Genomic DNA, 17,964 nt, shown 5'->3' on the forward strand with positions numbered 1-17,964 from the left:
ATTCTCCCGAATGCCCCGTGGCTCCTCATAAACTAGCCTAGCTTAGCGGCTAACGCTGAAGATAATAACCTATGTCCCATTGCTTTAAACAAGCCACCGCTACAAATGTAGCTAGCGTTGCGCAGTAGACCACTGTTAAATAGGGAGCATTTCAATACTGGTCAATTGAGAACTAGTACAGCTAACTAAGCAAGTTGCTGCTTTTTTTCTTTATCTAAGATCATGGTCTACTGCTGTAAGAATATTTCGATGAAACGTCCTTGAATGTCTCTGTTTGTGACGTGCCAGCTCACCATCACTGTAAGTCTGATGTGACATCTAACTAAGTGCTTCTCTTTAAGGATTATTTGCACTGTTGTTGACAATCACGAACGATTCATTTGTTTTTCCATTTGAGCAGTGGCAGCTATTCAGGTTGATTGTTAAATATCAAAACAGTTGCTGAAACGATAAAGTGGTCTGTCCGTGTGGTGTGCGTCGTTGGCTTGTGTCAGTTCATTGCACGGCGTGTAATAACAGTAAATAAAAGCAGGTGTGGTGACACAGAGGACACAGGGTGTGAGGGTCGAGAGCCACACATGCAGTATGAAGGGGACACCACAGACAGGGAGTAGGACTGACACTCCCACTGGCTGGGACCCCTAGGTACAACGACAGCTAACAGCCTGGGCATAATGGATAGAATCCCCTCAGAAGCCACTCTGATGCTTCCTAAAGGAGTAAAGTATTTTAAACAAGCACTACAACTTCAAGGGCTGCTTCGACATAAACACGCATAGGCTATAGCGCGATGGTGGAATGCTTCTGACTGTTGAAGATTCTATGTTATTAATTGTATCTGCCCCTATCGGGGGGAAAAAACGACAATATAAATAATCATTGAACAACAACACAGCATTGGGAGACACTCAGAAGAGGCAGAGACAAGGGGGAACAGTCACAGAGGTGGAGGAAACATGGGCAATTCATCTCACAGTGTCATCTGCAAAGAGATTGTATTGTTTTGTCAAGCAGAATGATGGGATATTGCATTTCGCTGAACCATTACTAGTTACCCCAGCTGACAATTCGAGGGAGAGAGAACGTTTTTGTTACCCGTAATGTTCCCCTAATGTTTGTTTCCAGTTTTCCATTAGTTAGGGGAACATTCTAGCCACGTTAGCAAAAAACTTCTGAGAACCTTTTTGTTGCATGTTTCGTGTTAAAGTTAGGAGAATATTCCCCTCAATGTCAAGTAGAACTTATCTAGAACGTGGTTACCCTGTTCTCAGAATATACCGCATTAACGTTCAAGACACTTTTCATGGGACGTTGCAAGAACATTCCCGTGTCCAGTTTTCGGAGGTTTGGGAGAATATTCCAACAACGTCACATCAAACATACACAGAACATGGTTGCCATGTTCTCGCGACCTCTTGGTTCCCAGCATTCAGATATTCTTGCCACGCCACCATGTCTCCATCAGTTCTCACTTTATTTGACTATTCTGTCACCGTTGATCTGATTTGCTTATTTCGACAATTTAAGGACTTTCTGTGTAGTTGTCTAATGTCAGTGGGGCATATTAACCTGTTTTAAGGATGCTCCTGAATCACTATGCTCAATAAAAGTGACTAGTGTACTTTTAACAGAGCTGAGGTTCACTTCAAAGTACACTCACCCTATTGCTTACACCTATCAAGTTGTTTCAGATCTACATGAATGCCTAGGGTGGGGGGGTTAGGAGTTCATCTGGACAGGGCCTAACTATACTGGTCCAATAAACACAAGCCCTAAAGATACTGTATACGTTATTGGGAGAGTGGTTAGTGTCACACCCTGGCCTTAGTATTCTTTGTTTTCATTATTATTTTTACGTAGGTCAGGGTGTGACACGGGGAATGTTTGTGTTTTGTCGTTTTGGGTGGTTATATGGTAAAGGGGGTGTTGGGTGTAGTGTATGAGTTTGGTTGAGTGAATGTTTCTAGGTATGTCTATGGTTGAGTGAATATGTCTAGGTATGTCTATGGTTGAGTGAATGTGTCTAGGTATGTCTATGGTTGCCTGAGTGGTTCTCAATCAGAGACAGATGTCTTTCATTTGTCTCTGATTGGGAGCCATATTTAAGGCAGTCATGGGCATCATGCATTTGTGGATAATTGTCTATGTTGAATGTTTGTTGCTTGTCTGTGCACTAACGTTTGTAGCTTCACGGTCGTTTTGTTTTCAGTTTATGTATAGTGTTTGTTTTGTGTTTTCTCTCTCTTCTAAATAAAGAAGATGTATTTTTCACACGCTGCGCCTTGGTCCACTCTCTCACAGGAAGACGACCGTGACAGTTAGGGTGTTTGTCATTGGTCCTGGTGGCCTGGGTTTGAGACCCGCTTAGGAGATTCACCCTACTCTCACTTCCTTGGCAACATACAGTATGTTAATGTCATTATTTGGCAACAGTTACAACACCGATATAATTCAAATGTGTTTTTGCATTGAAAGCTAAGCACCTCAAAGAGAATGCTCTCTGTCTTCTTGAAATCCACACCATGTATACCATGTAGAACAATGTGTCCCTTGATAAGGAATCACATCAGCTCTCGTCATTGCCTTTCTATCTGGAATGGTCCTGACTTGTAGCCGGTACATGGCCCAGGTGGTAGTGTTGCTTCTGATAGAAACAATCTGTGTACCCAGAACATGGTTAGCATATTCTCAGAATGTCATCAATGTGTATATTTACAGTAGCGTGTCTGTACTTTCTCATGTACATTCTCACCTTTGCCATTTAAGCAATGATGACGCCAGTTATACCAAAACAGTACAGAACATAGAGTTCCATCTCAAAGTTTTAATGTGTAAAAATAGACAAATTCCAACAGGATCACTTCAGACCAGTGTTAGGGTAATAATTACTAACAGTTACTTTTATGAGTAACAGAGTTATATAACAAGTAACTGTCATCAAATATTGTAATATTATTAGTTAATTTTTTGTAACTAAGTAACCTGTATATTACTTTCAGAAGGATATATCTACTGGCATGTTAAATATATTTCTTAAAGCCTTGTCCTCATGCTAATGGAATTCATTCTATAGGTTTACCCGTTTCCAATAGCCTTTCGTAAAGTTTAAAACAGAAGAAAGACGGCAGCTGGGTTGTCAACCCGCTTAATCTGTTCCTCGTGGAAACGCTCCCATTATTTTGAGTTATTCCGAGGAGAAAGAGAACAACATTTTAGTCAAATGAACAACTCTGCAAAGGCAGCATTGATCTCTTTGTCCAGAAACACCACATCAAACCTGAAGAAGCATCTGAAGGTGGTGTACAAAGGCACAAAGCTAGTAGCCAGTTCCAGAGATGCGTGAAAGAGGAGAAATCTATAAACCATTATGATAATAAAGAAAGATGCAAAGATGATATTTCCAAGTGCTCTAATGAAATATCCATATAAACAATTGGAATGGTTGATAAATGCATTTCAAAAGGGCAATAATGACATTAACGTGTTTTGCTAACAACGTGAGAGTAGCGGGACTCCGGTAGAGGGTCTCGAAACCAGGCCAACAGCACCAATGAAAAATGCCCTAACCACTATCCCTATAAGGAATATCACTGCACCATGTAATTATTGGGCAAGTACAGTTAGACCTTGTCAAGAAGAAACCCTAACCCCTCCTCCATAGGCATTTGTGAAGATCTTAAACAACTTGATAGGCGTAAGCAATAGGGTGAATGCACTTTGAAGTGAATCTCAACTCTGTTAAAAGTACACTCAATCAAAGATGGCATTGATCATAGTGATTCAGGGGTATCATTAAAGTAGGTGAAAATCCCTCCAACATTAGACAACTAGACAGAAAGCCCTGCAATAAGTTAAAAAAAAGCGAGAATAGTCAGATTAACTGATACATGACATGGCCATGGTGGCATAGCAGGAAGATAGGAGCACCGTGGACCAAGAGGTTGTGAGTTCAAATCCCAGGTGAGGACATGTTGAATAATAACTACTGTATAAATGAGCATGTACTGTATGGTCAAGGCACTGTGTGTGAGTATCTTTGACAGACAACGTGCTATGAATGGGTCAATCAGGGCCTTGATTGGCTCAGTAATGAGATGTGATCAATTGATGAAATATTCTCCTAATAATTTATATTCTGGGAACATGGCAACCGTGTTTGGTGGGACATTGATGGAATATTCTCCTAATCCACAGAAAGCTGGATACGTGAATGTTTAACTTTTACATGTCTAGAACAGGAATAGCTTATGTTCCGAGAACATGACAATCATGTTCTGTGTATGTTTGGTGGGATGTTGATGGAATATTCTCCTAACCCACAGAAAACTGGACACAAACGTTCTTGCAACGTTCTCGTTAAACGTGTCTAGAACATAATAACCACGTTCTGGGTACGTTTTATTTGACAGAAAGGGAATGGTCTCTTGCAAACATTCCTTGCACAGCACGGGAACATTCCTATGAAACAAGTTAGTTAACGACCTAATGAGACTAAGTTCTCTAAAGTTGTGGGAACGTTGTTGTTAGCTGGGATGGCAGCGCTTTTGATATCTTCACGTTTGGCAACAATCTTGGCCAAAGATAACTTTGTCTTTCAGGACCATCCAATCGTCACATTAAGTGTTGTAAGTGTATGTAAGTGACTGGAAGTAATAGACACTCCCAGGATCAATAATGGAAAGACGAAGGATGAAACAGTCAATCCGTTAATAGATTAGTATTCCTGGATAGCTCAGGTACTATCAGAAGTTCTACTTCTCCTTACAAGGTCTATGGCTTCTTAGAGTCTTGAGGAAGTGTGTACTCATGTCGTTGAAGAATTGCCCATCTTCCCTCCATATAAAGACAACATAACAGCTCATGACAGGTGAAAGGAGCCAGACTGGTGCTCAAAGACACTGGGTGTGTATAGATAGGTACAGTAGAGACACACACACAGACACAGACACAGACACAGACACAGACACAGACACAGACACAGACACAGACACAGACACAGACACAGACACAGACACAGACACAGACACACACACAACACACACAGACACAGACACAGACACAGACACAGACACAGACACAGACACAGACACAGACAGACAGACAGACAGAGAATAAAACTGAGATGTAGAGAGAGAATCCCAGAGAAAGAAAAAAGAAAGACAGAAAGAAAGGGATCTGAGAATTCAGACAGACTGAGTAGCACCATTTGTCCACCGGTACTCTACCTTCATAGGAGCCAGCTGTATGGGTGTGATATAGGAGGGGTCTACCATGGGCTTGGGTCTGTTGGCTGTGTCTGCCAGGAGACTCTGCCATTGCTGGGGCAGACCTGTGAACTTCTGCTCCCGCTCGTCGAAACCAGTGTGGACCCGGTGCTCGAAGTTAGACGGTGCCGAAATCTCTAGCCTCTTCTTCTTTTTCCCAAACATGCTGGAAAACCCGGACAAACCTGGGGGGGAAAAAGCAAGAGATTTGAGAAAAATCTTGGGAATCCCAATAAACAGACATAGCGGTCCAAACACACTAATACATACATTATGTATATACAGGTAACTGCCAAAATAAAGAAAACACCAGCATACAGTAAAGTTTCTTAATAGGGCGTATTGCCACCATGAGCCACCCGATTAGCTTCAATACGCCTTGGCATAGATTCTACAAGTGTCTTGATTCGACAGCATCATTCCACGAGAAATTCCATAATTTGGTTGATTGTGATTGACACGCACGCACGCACGCACGCACACACACACACACACACACACACACACACACACACACACACACACACACACACACACACACACACACACACACACACACACACACACACACACACACACACACACACACACACACACACACTTATTAGGACACAGGCTAGTCAAGATATCTCCCATTTCAACACTTATAGCATCATTGACCTGTACTTTATGCTCCTTTATGCATTATGCAGTGGGGTAACTAGCTGTAGAAACAGGTTAAGTGCATGTGGGAGAGAGAATCAATGTTATAGCCTAGTTTATGCAGTACAATAAAATGCCCTCCATTATCCACACCCACACTGTATGAGGGCGCGCGCACACACACACACACACACACACACACACACACACACACACACACACACACACACACACACACACACACACACACACACACACACACACACACACACACACGCACACGCACACAACACTGTACGAGAGCACACACACACACTGTATGAGGGCACACACACACACTGTATGAGGGCACACATGCACACACACACACTTCACATACCAATTAAGAGAAGATTAGTTGGCATGTCATTTGCTGATGGTCTGCTGTTTATTCAAACTACTATGGTGTTGAAAACTTGTCAACGTGATTCAGCTGCGAGATGAAGACTGGCTTTCCCAAAGCTTGTTTCATAATACTATTCAGGTTGATGGGCTTCGTGGTTTCAGCGGAAATGGAGCAAGAGACTTTAACCGTTTAACACTACTTGTGATTCACTGGCACTTTGATGGGCAATCACTTATTTCTCCAAATCCACATCATCCTTGTGTTTGTGGAAGAGGATAGTTCTCCACGCACATACGTACACACGCACGCACACACATGCACAGATAGATAGATCCACCATGTCGTCATCCACCATGTTGTCATCGCTCTGTTGGTTTGGTCTGAAAGGAGCGTATTGTATCCCTGTCTTCCTGTCTCTCTCCCCTGTAGGAACATTGTCTTCTAGTGGAAACAAACGTTTTCCCTGTCTGTCCGTATCACCGGTCCGGACCTCCGCCGTGCCAGCCAGATCCAGCAACACACACAGACCAGCCCTGCCAGGCCAGCTGCAGTAGCCACGGTGAGTGGACAGAGGGACAGGACAGATGGTTAGAGAGACAAGCTTTGGAGAGGAATAGGCTAGTGAATTAGTGTTGGTGCCTTCAAAGAAGCCCTGTCTAAGTAAATATGAAGATTTATCTGACTCTGAGCACCTGGGAACCAGCCCCATGAGCCCAAAATACCCCAATAAAGTAGCTCTGGCCAGTGACAGTGCCTGATTAAAAAACAAAAACAAAGTGAGGACCCCAGAAGTAGCGCCAACAGGTGCCCAATCTAGAGCTGATAGAATGATTAATGGAGTCTTTCTCATTCAATCTGCTTACACTCCCTCAGGAAAGACGTTGATTTAGGGAGGGAGGGAGGGAAGAAGAAAGGAAGGGAGGGAGGATATGAGTAGAAAGGGAGGAGGGTGGTGTGGTCAGGAGGTGAAAGAGATGGAATGATGAGAGGAGGGCAGTGTTGGGGAGTAGTGCTATTTATTTAACTACATTTTCAACTATTTATTTAACTACATTTTCAGTGGCTTGGTGGTCGTTGAACTAAATTCAAATCTAGGTAGTGTTTTCAGTTACTATTTTTTTTGCCATGTAGTGGTGCAGCTAACTACTTACTGGAACTACACACTACTTTTTTTGCAAAACTAGAATATGGGTGAAGTTTGCAAGTTTGCTCACATGAGAATAGGCTAAATTACACATTCTGTTATCCATATGACGCCAACGTGATCTGTTCTTCCAATTTGTTGTCCATGACATTTCAGATTTACATATGCACATTTTTAACTAAGTAGTTTGTTTTTTGTTGTTAAGTAAACAATATGTTTTGCTTTAGTGAGCACACGAGGGGCGTAGGGCTGGGACACGCTTTTGGCCCCAGCTGGTGGCTAAATGACTCAGTACAGGGTGTGGCAAATAGTCACAGAGACTTAATTGACTGCAGCTGCACACCTTAGACACCTGGCTGCAATTAGGGCTGGAGCAGCAGTATATAGACCATGCAGTGGCATGCACAAGGGGGAGAGAGGCCAATGAGGCCAGTGTGTGGCCGATTGTGGGTGGCCTTGAGGTGGGGGTAAGAAGAAGAAGAAGGAGGACAGGAAAAAAAGTAGAGCAAATTATAAGTAAATATGGAATGCTATTCTGGAAGATCTCATAAAGGAGAAGATGGCGGACAGGAAAGAAATGAGAAAAGTGGAACATGTTTTGAGTGAATATGGAGTGGTGGATCACACATAACTTTTAGAAGAGCTACAGAAGGAAACTGAAAGTGATGAGAGTGAGGATGAATTAACTGCGGCGGCAGGTGTGGTGAAGACAGCCGAGGTTGAACTTCGTCCCGATGATGAACATAATGATTCTGGCTCAGTGGGAGTGAGATTTTTTTTGAGAGAATGGATCCTTGCCTTCAGGCAAATCAATATGTGGTGTCAAGTTGGTTGGAGAAGAGGTTGGGTCGGTGAAAGTGTTGATTTTTTTGTTGTTGTGTTTCTGCCGTCCAGAGGGGGCAAGCACTTCGCACCACACGACTGAGGCCAAGAACTGTGACTTGCTTTCCTCTCCGGAGTAGGGAGCCATCGAAAATAGAGAACTCGAGTGGCGTTGAGGAGGATCAACTGAAGTTGAAGATTCCAGTTGTCTGTGAAGCCCTCCGTTTGGTGTGACTCAGACCCGGTGATGCAGAGTCGTTACCAGATAAAGTCAAGTTAGGATGTGTCTGTTATCCTCGGAGAACTTTATACCTGACTCCAGTACGGTGTTTTAGGTGTCAAGCTTATGGTCATGTGTCAGAGTGAGATTCCTAGATGTGAGAAGTGTGCAGGAGCACATGAGACATAGGAATGTGTAGCATCGGTGAGTAGGCTGAGGCCAATGATAGTAGTAACATGTGCTTCAGTAAGTTTCTTTTTGTGGGGGGGGGGGGCGGTCATGGCCATGGTTGTCAATTTGTACCGCAGGAATTTAATCTAAATCACAGAGGATAAGGTTTGATGTTGTGGTGGCAGCTGCAGAGATGTACACTACATGATCAAATGTATGTGGACACCTGCTTGTCTAACATCTCATTCCAAAATCATGGGTATTAATATGGAGTTTGTCCCCCCCTCTTTGCTGCTATAAACAGCCTCCGCTCTTCTGGGAAGGCTTTCCACTAGATGTTGCAACATTGCTGTGGGGACTTGTTAAGCCACAAGAGCATTAGTGGGGTCGGGCACTGATGTTGGGCGACTAGGCCTGGCTCGCAGTCGGTGTTCCAATTCATCCCCAAAGATGTTCGATGCAGTTGAGGTCAGGGCTCTGAGCAGGCCAGTCACATTCTTTCACACCGAGCTCCACCAAACTTTACAGTTGGTACTATGCATTGGGGGTAGCGTTCTCCTGGCATCCGCCAAACCCAGATTTGTCTGTCGGCCTGCCAGATGGTGAAGCGTGATTCATCACTCCAGAGAACGCGTTTCCACTGCTCCAGAGTCTAATGGCGGAGAGCTTTACACCACTCCAGCCGACGCTTGGCATTGTGCATGGTGATCTGAGGCTTGTGTACGGCTGCTCGGCTACGGAAACCCATTTCACAAAACTCCTGACTAACAGTTCTTGTGCTGACGTTGCTTCCAGAGGCAGTTTGGAACTTGGTAGTGAGTGTTGCAACTGAGGAAAGATGATTTTTACGCGCTTTTGAGCTTGTGTGGCCTACCGCTGAGCTGTTGCTGCAAGACATTTCCACTTCACAATAACCGCACTTACAGTTGACTGGGGCAGCTCTAGCAGAACAGAAATTGAATGTCCTGACTTGTTGAAAAGGTGGCATCCTATGGCGGTGCCACGTTGAAAGTCACTGAGCTCTTCAGTAAGGCCATTCTACTGCCAATGTTTGTCTATGGAGATTGCATGGCTGTGTGCTCGATTTTTATACACTTGTCAGCAACGGGTGTGGCTGAAATGGCTGAATCCACTAATTTGAAGGGGTGTCCACATATTTTTGTATATAGTGTACTTGGGTGTACGGAATATTACAGCAGAATAGTTACAAGATGTTTTGAACGATAGTGTCCCGTCCTCCCAGGTTACTGGTCTGGAGTAGTATCTGATAGGGCCAAAGTAGTGGAATAGTGGTGAGGTTGTAATGGGTGCAGGGTTATTTGGTAGGGCAATTATTATAATTTTTTCAAATTGTAATGAATTCATACTACAGAATAGTAGGCTGATGCAAAGCCAATACAGTAGGTGGCGGCATGTACCTATCTTGTTTGGGGACTGCCATAATACCAAAGAAGAAGGAGAAAGAGCTGGGAGGAGGACCCACTGAAGCTCTGTCATAATTGTTGGACCAGCCAGCACCCTAGTATGCCTAAGGTTGGAAGTTCTCTCTGTCTTGGGGTTAAATATTATCTTCCCCAGCTATTTAAGTTGAGTTATCGCTGTGAAAGGGCCAGTACTTGATTTTAAGGTTTTACATTTGAGTGAACATTCTTTTGGGACCTGAAGATTCCCCTACCTGTCAAACATTTTGAACTGCATTGCCTTGTCTGACTCTTGGTTTTGCACGACCAAACATGTAACCCACTCCTCCACGGAGTTGTTACAGTAGCTTATCTTCTTCCAGTGGGAAGTAATTGGTAGCTTGGTAAACCACATTTTCAGAGCAGCTTCCCCAACACCAAAGGAGGGAGGGAGATGGAGTGGCAGTGACACACACACACACACACACACACACACACACACACACACACACACACACACACACACACACACACACACACACACACACACACACACACACACACACACACACACACACACGCGCATTACTAGCATGCCGTTCACGTCTTCCCCAAAATAACCAGCTAACATGCACATTCCTGCATTCTCTGACTCCATCTCCCTCTGCTCCTTATCCATATTTGACCTGCCAATCATCTCCTTACGCACTGCGGACCTGTCAACAAGGCTTTTCCTCATTGGCTGAGTGCCAGTACCACCTCTACTGATTGGCCGGAGGTGTCTGACATTTTACTATTCTTATCCCTAACCACCAGTGTGTCCTTTGGAGAGTGAAACGGCAGCATTCATCCACTCTACATCTATTACATCCGTACTAAAAATAGAGCTGAGTGAATTACCTCAACAAGCAGAAAACTAAAACACTATCTCTGGATATCAGGGACAAACACTGGCTAGCTGCCTTAACTAGACCTGGGGGAGTGGGCCCAGAAGGCTGTGCAGGCTTTCGCTCCAGCCCAGCACTGACACACCTTATTTAACTAATCAAGGGTTTGAGGATTAGTTTAATCGGATGTGTTAGTGCCAGACTGGAACAAAAAGCCTGCACACTCTTTGTTTCCATTCAGGACCAGGGCTGGAGAAGACTGATGCTATACACAGACAGGGAACCTCAACCCCAGCAGCACATTTAGGGGGATTGCATCGGGATTAGGAGCAGGCAGAGAGATGCGAGCCACGGGGCAGTGTGTGTGTGTGTGTGATTTGGGAATGGGATTATAGAGGTTAGCAGGGCTTAAGGCCTGATTGTAAGAGAAAGAGGAATACTGGCACAGACTGCTGGACTGCTCGTCTTGGCCACACACACACGCGCACGCGCACACACACGCTCACTCATTTCGCAGGCTTTTAAAAGGGGAACGGCATTCACTGTGCATGGCTGGCTTGAGTACTAACAGTAGATGAAGTAGAAGTGCAGTGCATCGTTTCGAGTGAACAGTATTTAAGCGAGGAGCCCTCTGAGAATTTCCCTGTATGGGAAGACCTTACGGGACTACGTAATGCACGGATTGTCTTGGCAGCCAGACCAGCAACTACTGAGCTATAATTTATGAGCAGATTATAAAGCACTTCATGGAGAAAAAGGTTATTACAGCAAAGAGGTACAATGTCACTGGATGAGAAACAGTAGCCTGGTTAATGCCAAGACGATGAAATGTTATCATGGTAAAAGTGTCAGATAGAGTACATGTAATTGTTCCTAAACAATGCATAGGTAGGTATTGCAAACACAAGTGTGCATGTGTGTACCACACCTTCATAACTGACCTGGACTGACCTCCCGTGTAAAAGTGAGTTCTGCTCCACAGATAAATCGTGGTCGTATCTTAGCCATGTTTCTCACCAGAACTGGTAAAAAGGAGTTGTGAGGGCCTTGCATAACCCAGTTCAACATAAGTGCCAACCTACACAAACATATACAACAACATTACACCCACACACATATACACACACACACACACACACACACACACACACACACACACACACACACACACACACACACAGACACAGACACACACACACACACACACACACACACGTTCCCCAGCATGGCAGATCGTCCTCCACACAGACTAAGAGGGGCAGGGTTCTTGACTCCCAGGCTGATTTGTCTCAAGCCATCTGTCGCCATCTGAGCCATGGCAGGCGTTTCCCTGCACCCAAAACCCAGCCACAACACACACACTTTTGCATGTGTGTGTGTGTCTCTGCGTGTATGAGAAAGCATGTACAGTGGGGTCTGGAATGATTGGATCCCTTGATAAAGATGAGCACAAAAGACTGTCGAAAATAAATAATCCCAAGGCTGAGCTACGTATATTGTATGCAAAATAAAAACTAAAAGAAGACGTTCTTTTATACTTATACAGATTTTGTTTAACACGGAATATCTTTTCATACATATACAGAGCATTCGGAAAGTATTCAGACCCCTTGACTTTTTCCACCTTTTGTTACGTTACAGCCTTGTTCGAAAATTGTTAGATTTACAAGAAATTCTCATCAATCTACACAAAATACCCCATACTGCCAAAGCGAAATTTTGTATTTTATTTTGCAAATGTATTAAAAATAAATAACAAAAATACCCTTTGCTGTGAGACTCGAAATTGAGCTCAGGTGCATCCTGTTTCCATTGATCATCCTTGAGATGTTTCTACAACTTGATTGGAGTCCACCTGTGGTAAAACCAATAGATGGGACATGATTTGGAAAGGAACACACCTGTCTATATAAGGTTCCACAGTTGACATGTCAGAGACAAAACCAAGCCATGAGGCCGAAGGAATTCTCTGTAGAGCACCAAGACAGGATTGTGTCGAGGCACAGATCTGGGGAAGAGTACCAAAAAATGTCTGCATCATTGAAGGTCCCCGAGAATACAGTGGCCTCCATCATTCTTAAATGGAAGAAGTTTTGAACCACCAAGACTCTTCCTAGAGCTGTCCGCCAGGCCAACTGATCAATCGGGGGAGAAGGGCCTTGGACAGGGAGGTGACCAACAACCCGATGGTCGCTCTGATAGAGCTCCAGAGTTCTTCTGTGGAGATGGGACAACCTTCCCAAAGCACAACCATCTCTGCAGCACTCAACCAATCAGACCTTTATGGTAGAGTGGCCAGATGGAAGCCACTCCTCACTAAAAGGCACATGACAGCCCACTTGGAGTTTGCCAAAAGGCACCTAAAAGACTCTCAGACGATGATTCTCTGGTTTGAAGAAAACAAGATTGAACTCTTTGGCCTGAATGCCAACCGTCACGTCTGGAGGAAACCTGGCACCATCCCTACAATGAAGCTTGGTGCTGGCAGCATCATGCTGTGGGGATGTTTTTCAAAGGCAGGGACTGGGAGACTAGTCAGGATCGAGGGAAAGATGAACGGAGAAAAGTACGGAGAGATCATTGATGAAAACCTAGTCCAGAGTGCTCAGGACCTCAGACTGGGGCGAATGTTCACCTTCCAACAGGACAACGACCCTAAGCACACAGCCAAGACAACCCAGGAGTGAATTCGGGACATGTCTCTGAATGTCCTTGGGTGGCCCAGCCAGAGCCCAGACTTGAACCCGATCGAACATCTCTGGAGAGACCTGAAAATAGCTGTGCAGCAACGCTCCCCATCCAACCTGATAGAGCTTGAGAGGATCTGCAGAGAAGAATGGGAGAAACTCCCCAAATACAGGTTTGAAGATTTGAACATCATACCCAAGAAGACTCAATGCTGTAATTGCTGCCAAAGACGCTTCAACAAAGTACTGAGAAAAAGTGACTGAATACATATATAAATGACATTTTTTATTATCTTTCCAAAAAGCCCTTTTTTCTTTCTCATTGCGGCGTATTATTTGTAGATTGATTAGGGGGAAAACTATTGAATCCATTTAAGAATAAAGCTGTAACATAACAAAATGTGGGAAAGTAAAGGTGTCTGAATACTTTCTGAACGCACTGTATAGCACAAATATGCACATGTTTTTGTGTTATAAAGAGCCGCAGTCCCTATTTAGGCACAACAAAGGCGTTACAAATGTACACTGAACCAAAATATAAACGCAACATGCAACAATTTCATTGTTTTGACTGAGTTACAGTTCATATGAGGAAATCAGTCAATTTAAATAAATTCATTAGGCCCTAATCTATGGATTTCACATTACTGGGAATATAAATATGTATCTGTTGGTCACAGATACCTTAAAAAAAAAATGGGCCTCATAATTGTCCCCAGGATCTCGTCGCTGTGTTTTTGTGCATTCAAATTGCCATCAATAAAATGCAATTGTGTTTGTTGTCCGTAGCTTATGCCTGCCGATATCGTAACCCCACCACCACCATGTGGCACTCTGTTCACAATGTTGACATCTGCAAACCGCTTGCCGACACAACGCCATACACGTGGTCTGCGGATGCCGGTTGGACGTACTGCCAAATTCTCTAAAACGACGTTGGAGGTGGCTTATGGTAGAGAAATGAACATTCAATTTTCTGGCAACCGCTCTGGTGGACATTCATGCAGTCAGCATGCCAATTGCACACTGAAATACGATTTTTGTGCGCATGACACATTTAATGCATCTTTTATTTCAGCTCATGAAATATGGGACCAACACTTTACATGTTGTGCTTATATTTTTATTCAGGATAGTAATCTCACCCACCAGCGGCTCTCTCTCTCTGTCGAGATGTCTAGTTTCAGAGCGCCTCAGAATGGAGCTTGAATTTCAGCCTATGGCAGGCGCGAAACAGCCAGGGGTTTTAGTTGGCTGATCTCTCAGTCCATCACTATCTAGCACCTCCCCCTCTTTGTGGATTTCAATGTGCGAGCATCGCACGTAATGGGCCTAACAAGGAAGTCGGTTTGGGAAATTATGCATCTAAGAAACAGTTTTCACATAAACTTTATATGCCTGAATTCCAAATCAATCGGGCTCTCCAAAAACAATATGATCCCTGTGATAGAACATTTATATTAATTGCCGATTTTCGCAATTTTTCAAAGTCCTATCTAATACAGCTGTATAGCAGGCTTCCCTCTCTTGCCTAGATTTTAACCACAACAGTTTCAAGTCGAACTTTGAGGCACAGTGTTACCATGCTCTTACGAGCCAGCAATTTGAGCCTGGGAACGAGGTTACAAATGTAGACATTTTCCCCCTTTCTCCCTCCACCCCAAGCATTTTCATTACAATCCAAAGGTATTTCTTAAACACCAAAATATTAATGCTCCATTTTTGGTCCCTGTTATGGTCCCTGTTATCGTCTTTATATTTCTTATAAAGACCAGTGAGTTCAAATGTGGCCCACAATCTACACTGAGCGATTGCCCTAAAAGAGATCCTAAACTAAACCCCCAACTAGGGTGCTGCTAACAACATGTTCAAATCTACAGAGCCATCAAGGCATCCGATCACAAATCACTGTCCCATCATCTGTCTGTTGCCTGACAGCCTCACCTGTTAAGGTACTGTCTGCTGCTACTACACCACATGGTTGGCCAGCTTGACACTCTTTATTGACTGTACCAACCCAGTGAGTAATGTTTTTAGGCTCTTGTTCTTCAGCTGGTCTTACGTTCTCTGTTGTGAAATGGTTGTGTTTATTTGTGTTTTGCTTTGTTCTATGAAGATTTGATTCCCTCGAGATCTTTTCATTTGGTCCAAAATTCATGTTAAGCTAGAGGTGTATTCTTCCAGGAACGTGATCGCACACAGCCGCATTTTGATCCAGGATCAAAATTCAGCAGTAGTCTTACATTCTCTAGAGTATGTCCAAGATTTCAAACTCATGAACGTCAAATGTATCTTATGCTTTACGTTTCATTTGTCATAGTTGTAAAGAAAGGTCTGACAGTTAGAGAGAAACTTATCCTGGTAACAGATCTTACCTGGTAACCCATTCATAGTTCCTCTCGACCAATAGAAATGCTCGAATTCCACAAGGCGGTAATAATCCTACATCATGAGAACTGTACAGTCCAAGTATTCATCAACCAAAGTCATCCAGACCAGTACACTCCAACTGCAGTCAATGTGTCTGTCTGTGTCCTGTTTATTCTCCAGTATTATTATTATTCTACTGTACACATACTGCCGGACGTATGATTACCAAATGTATTCTTCTTTACCCGTTTAAAGCTAATAAAGAGATTTAGGAAAATAAAAACATAATCCAGAGTGATGGATGGCATTGGGTATTCAGGCCGATTTGCAGTCGAAGTACTAGGTGTTATCCAGCTAGCGAGCTACCCTGTCCTGTCCTGTCCTGTAGTGTGTGTTTGTCCCAGCTCAGTCCCAGTCAGAGACGATACTGTAGATAGGGACAGGACATACTGGAAAACTGCCGATGCCAGCAGCCCCAGAAAAAGCCCAGGGCAGGGCACAGTCAGACAGCCTAAGCCAGGACACGTCCGTTTTCCTTTCCCTATGATATTCACCCTGACGGTCCTAACCAAACACTCACAATCTTCACATCCATCCTCCCTTCAGGCCTTCTGCTCTACATCCTCCTTTAGATCTTCTGGTGCCATCGCTGCTGCTGAGTGTCAGTGTCAGTGTGTGTGTGTGTGTGTGTGTGTGTGTGTGTGTGTGTGTGTGTGTGTGTGTGTGTGTGTGTGTGTGTCTCCTGTGTCTTGTGTCCTCTCCCTGACCGGATCAGAGTGTGTGCCGTGCGCAGACACACACACACAACGTCCGGCCTCACATTCAACATGAGATCTCATCTTCTACCCCGCCATTCAGAGGGGGGTGGGGGGGAGAGAGCAGGAACCAGTGTGGCTTGTATGGCAGCCACACCCGTCCCCAGTCCCTGGGGCTAATAATACACATGCCACTGTGGGAGGGGACTGTCACACACACACACCCACACACACTGCATATCTGTGCAAAGGCTGAGGCGACAACTGGGTCCTAAATAGAGGGAACACACTGTAGTTACTGTAGTTAGGGGTGTGCTGGGTATGATAACTATTCCATGAATTATGAACTGTATATTAAGCATCCTTAGATGCATTATATTACATATGGAAAATTATACTGTAGCAATTTTCCCATAAATGTAATTTACTATGTGTTTGGGGTATTGATGTTATCTCTACCCTAAAATGTTCTCCATAATATTCCATACCACAGACATTCAACATGATCATCTGAGGAGAAATAGCCAGACTAAGAAAGACTTCATGTAGGAAGAAACCTTCCTACATTATCAGGACAGGGAAACATGCCTACATTATCAGGACAGAGAAATCTTCCTACATTATCAGGACAGAGAAATCTTGAAATGATCAGGACAGAGAAATCTTCCTACATTATCAGGACAGAGAAATCTTGAAATTATCAGGACAGAGAAACCTTCCTACATTATCAGGACAGAGAAACCTTCCTACATGATCAAGACAGAAAGAACCTTCCAACATGATCAATACAGAAAGAACCTTCCAACATGATCAATACAGAAAGAACCTTCCAACATGATCAATACAGAAAGAACCTTCCAACATGATCAATACAGAAAGAACCTTCCAACATGATCAGGACAGAAAGAACCTTCCAACATGATCAATACAGAAAGAACATTCCAACATGATCAAGACAGAAAGAACCTTCCAACATGATCAATACAGAAAGAACATTCCAACATGATCAAGACAGAAAGAACCTTCCAACATGATCAGGACAGAAAGAACCTTCCAACATGATCAATACAGAAAGAACATTCCAACATGATCAAGACAGAAAGAACCTTCCAACATGATCAATACAGAAAGAACCTTCCAACATGATCAATACAGAAAGAACCTTCCAACATGATCAATACAGAAAGAACCTTCCAACATGATCAATACAGAAAGAA

General features: G+C 43.7%; 1 protein-coding gene across 4 annotated transcripts in view; it reads right to left on the reverse strand.

Moving 5' to 3' along the window:
- The window catches only part of LOC129817201 (serine/threonine-protein kinase PAK 5-like), a 110,210-nt gene that overhangs the window by 61,401 nt on the left and 30,845 nt on the right, over positions 1 to 17,964 (reverse strand). For 3 of the 4 annotated variants that reach the window (XM_055872213.1, XM_055872210.1, XM_055872212.1), the window contains exon 2: positions 5,226 to 5,449. In XM_055872213.1, the coding sequence (XP_055728188.1) occupies positions 5,226 to 5,429 (204 nt within the window). In that variant the 5' untranslated portion in view covers positions 5,430 to 5,449. Of the gene's footprint in view, positions 1 to 5,225; positions 5,450 to 15,997; positions 16,813 to 17,964 lie in introns of those variants that run through there. The other variant, XM_055872211.1, reaches the window with a different exon arrangement.

Source organism: Salvelinus fontinalis, chromosome 20 (assembly GCF_029448725.1).
Source record: "Salvelinus fontinalis isolate EN_2023a chromosome 20, ASM2944872v1, whole genome shotgun sequence".
In the NCBI taxonomy this organism is placed as follows: Eukaryota; Metazoa; Chordata; class Actinopteri; order Salmoniformes; family Salmonidae; genus Salvelinus; species Salvelinus fontinalis.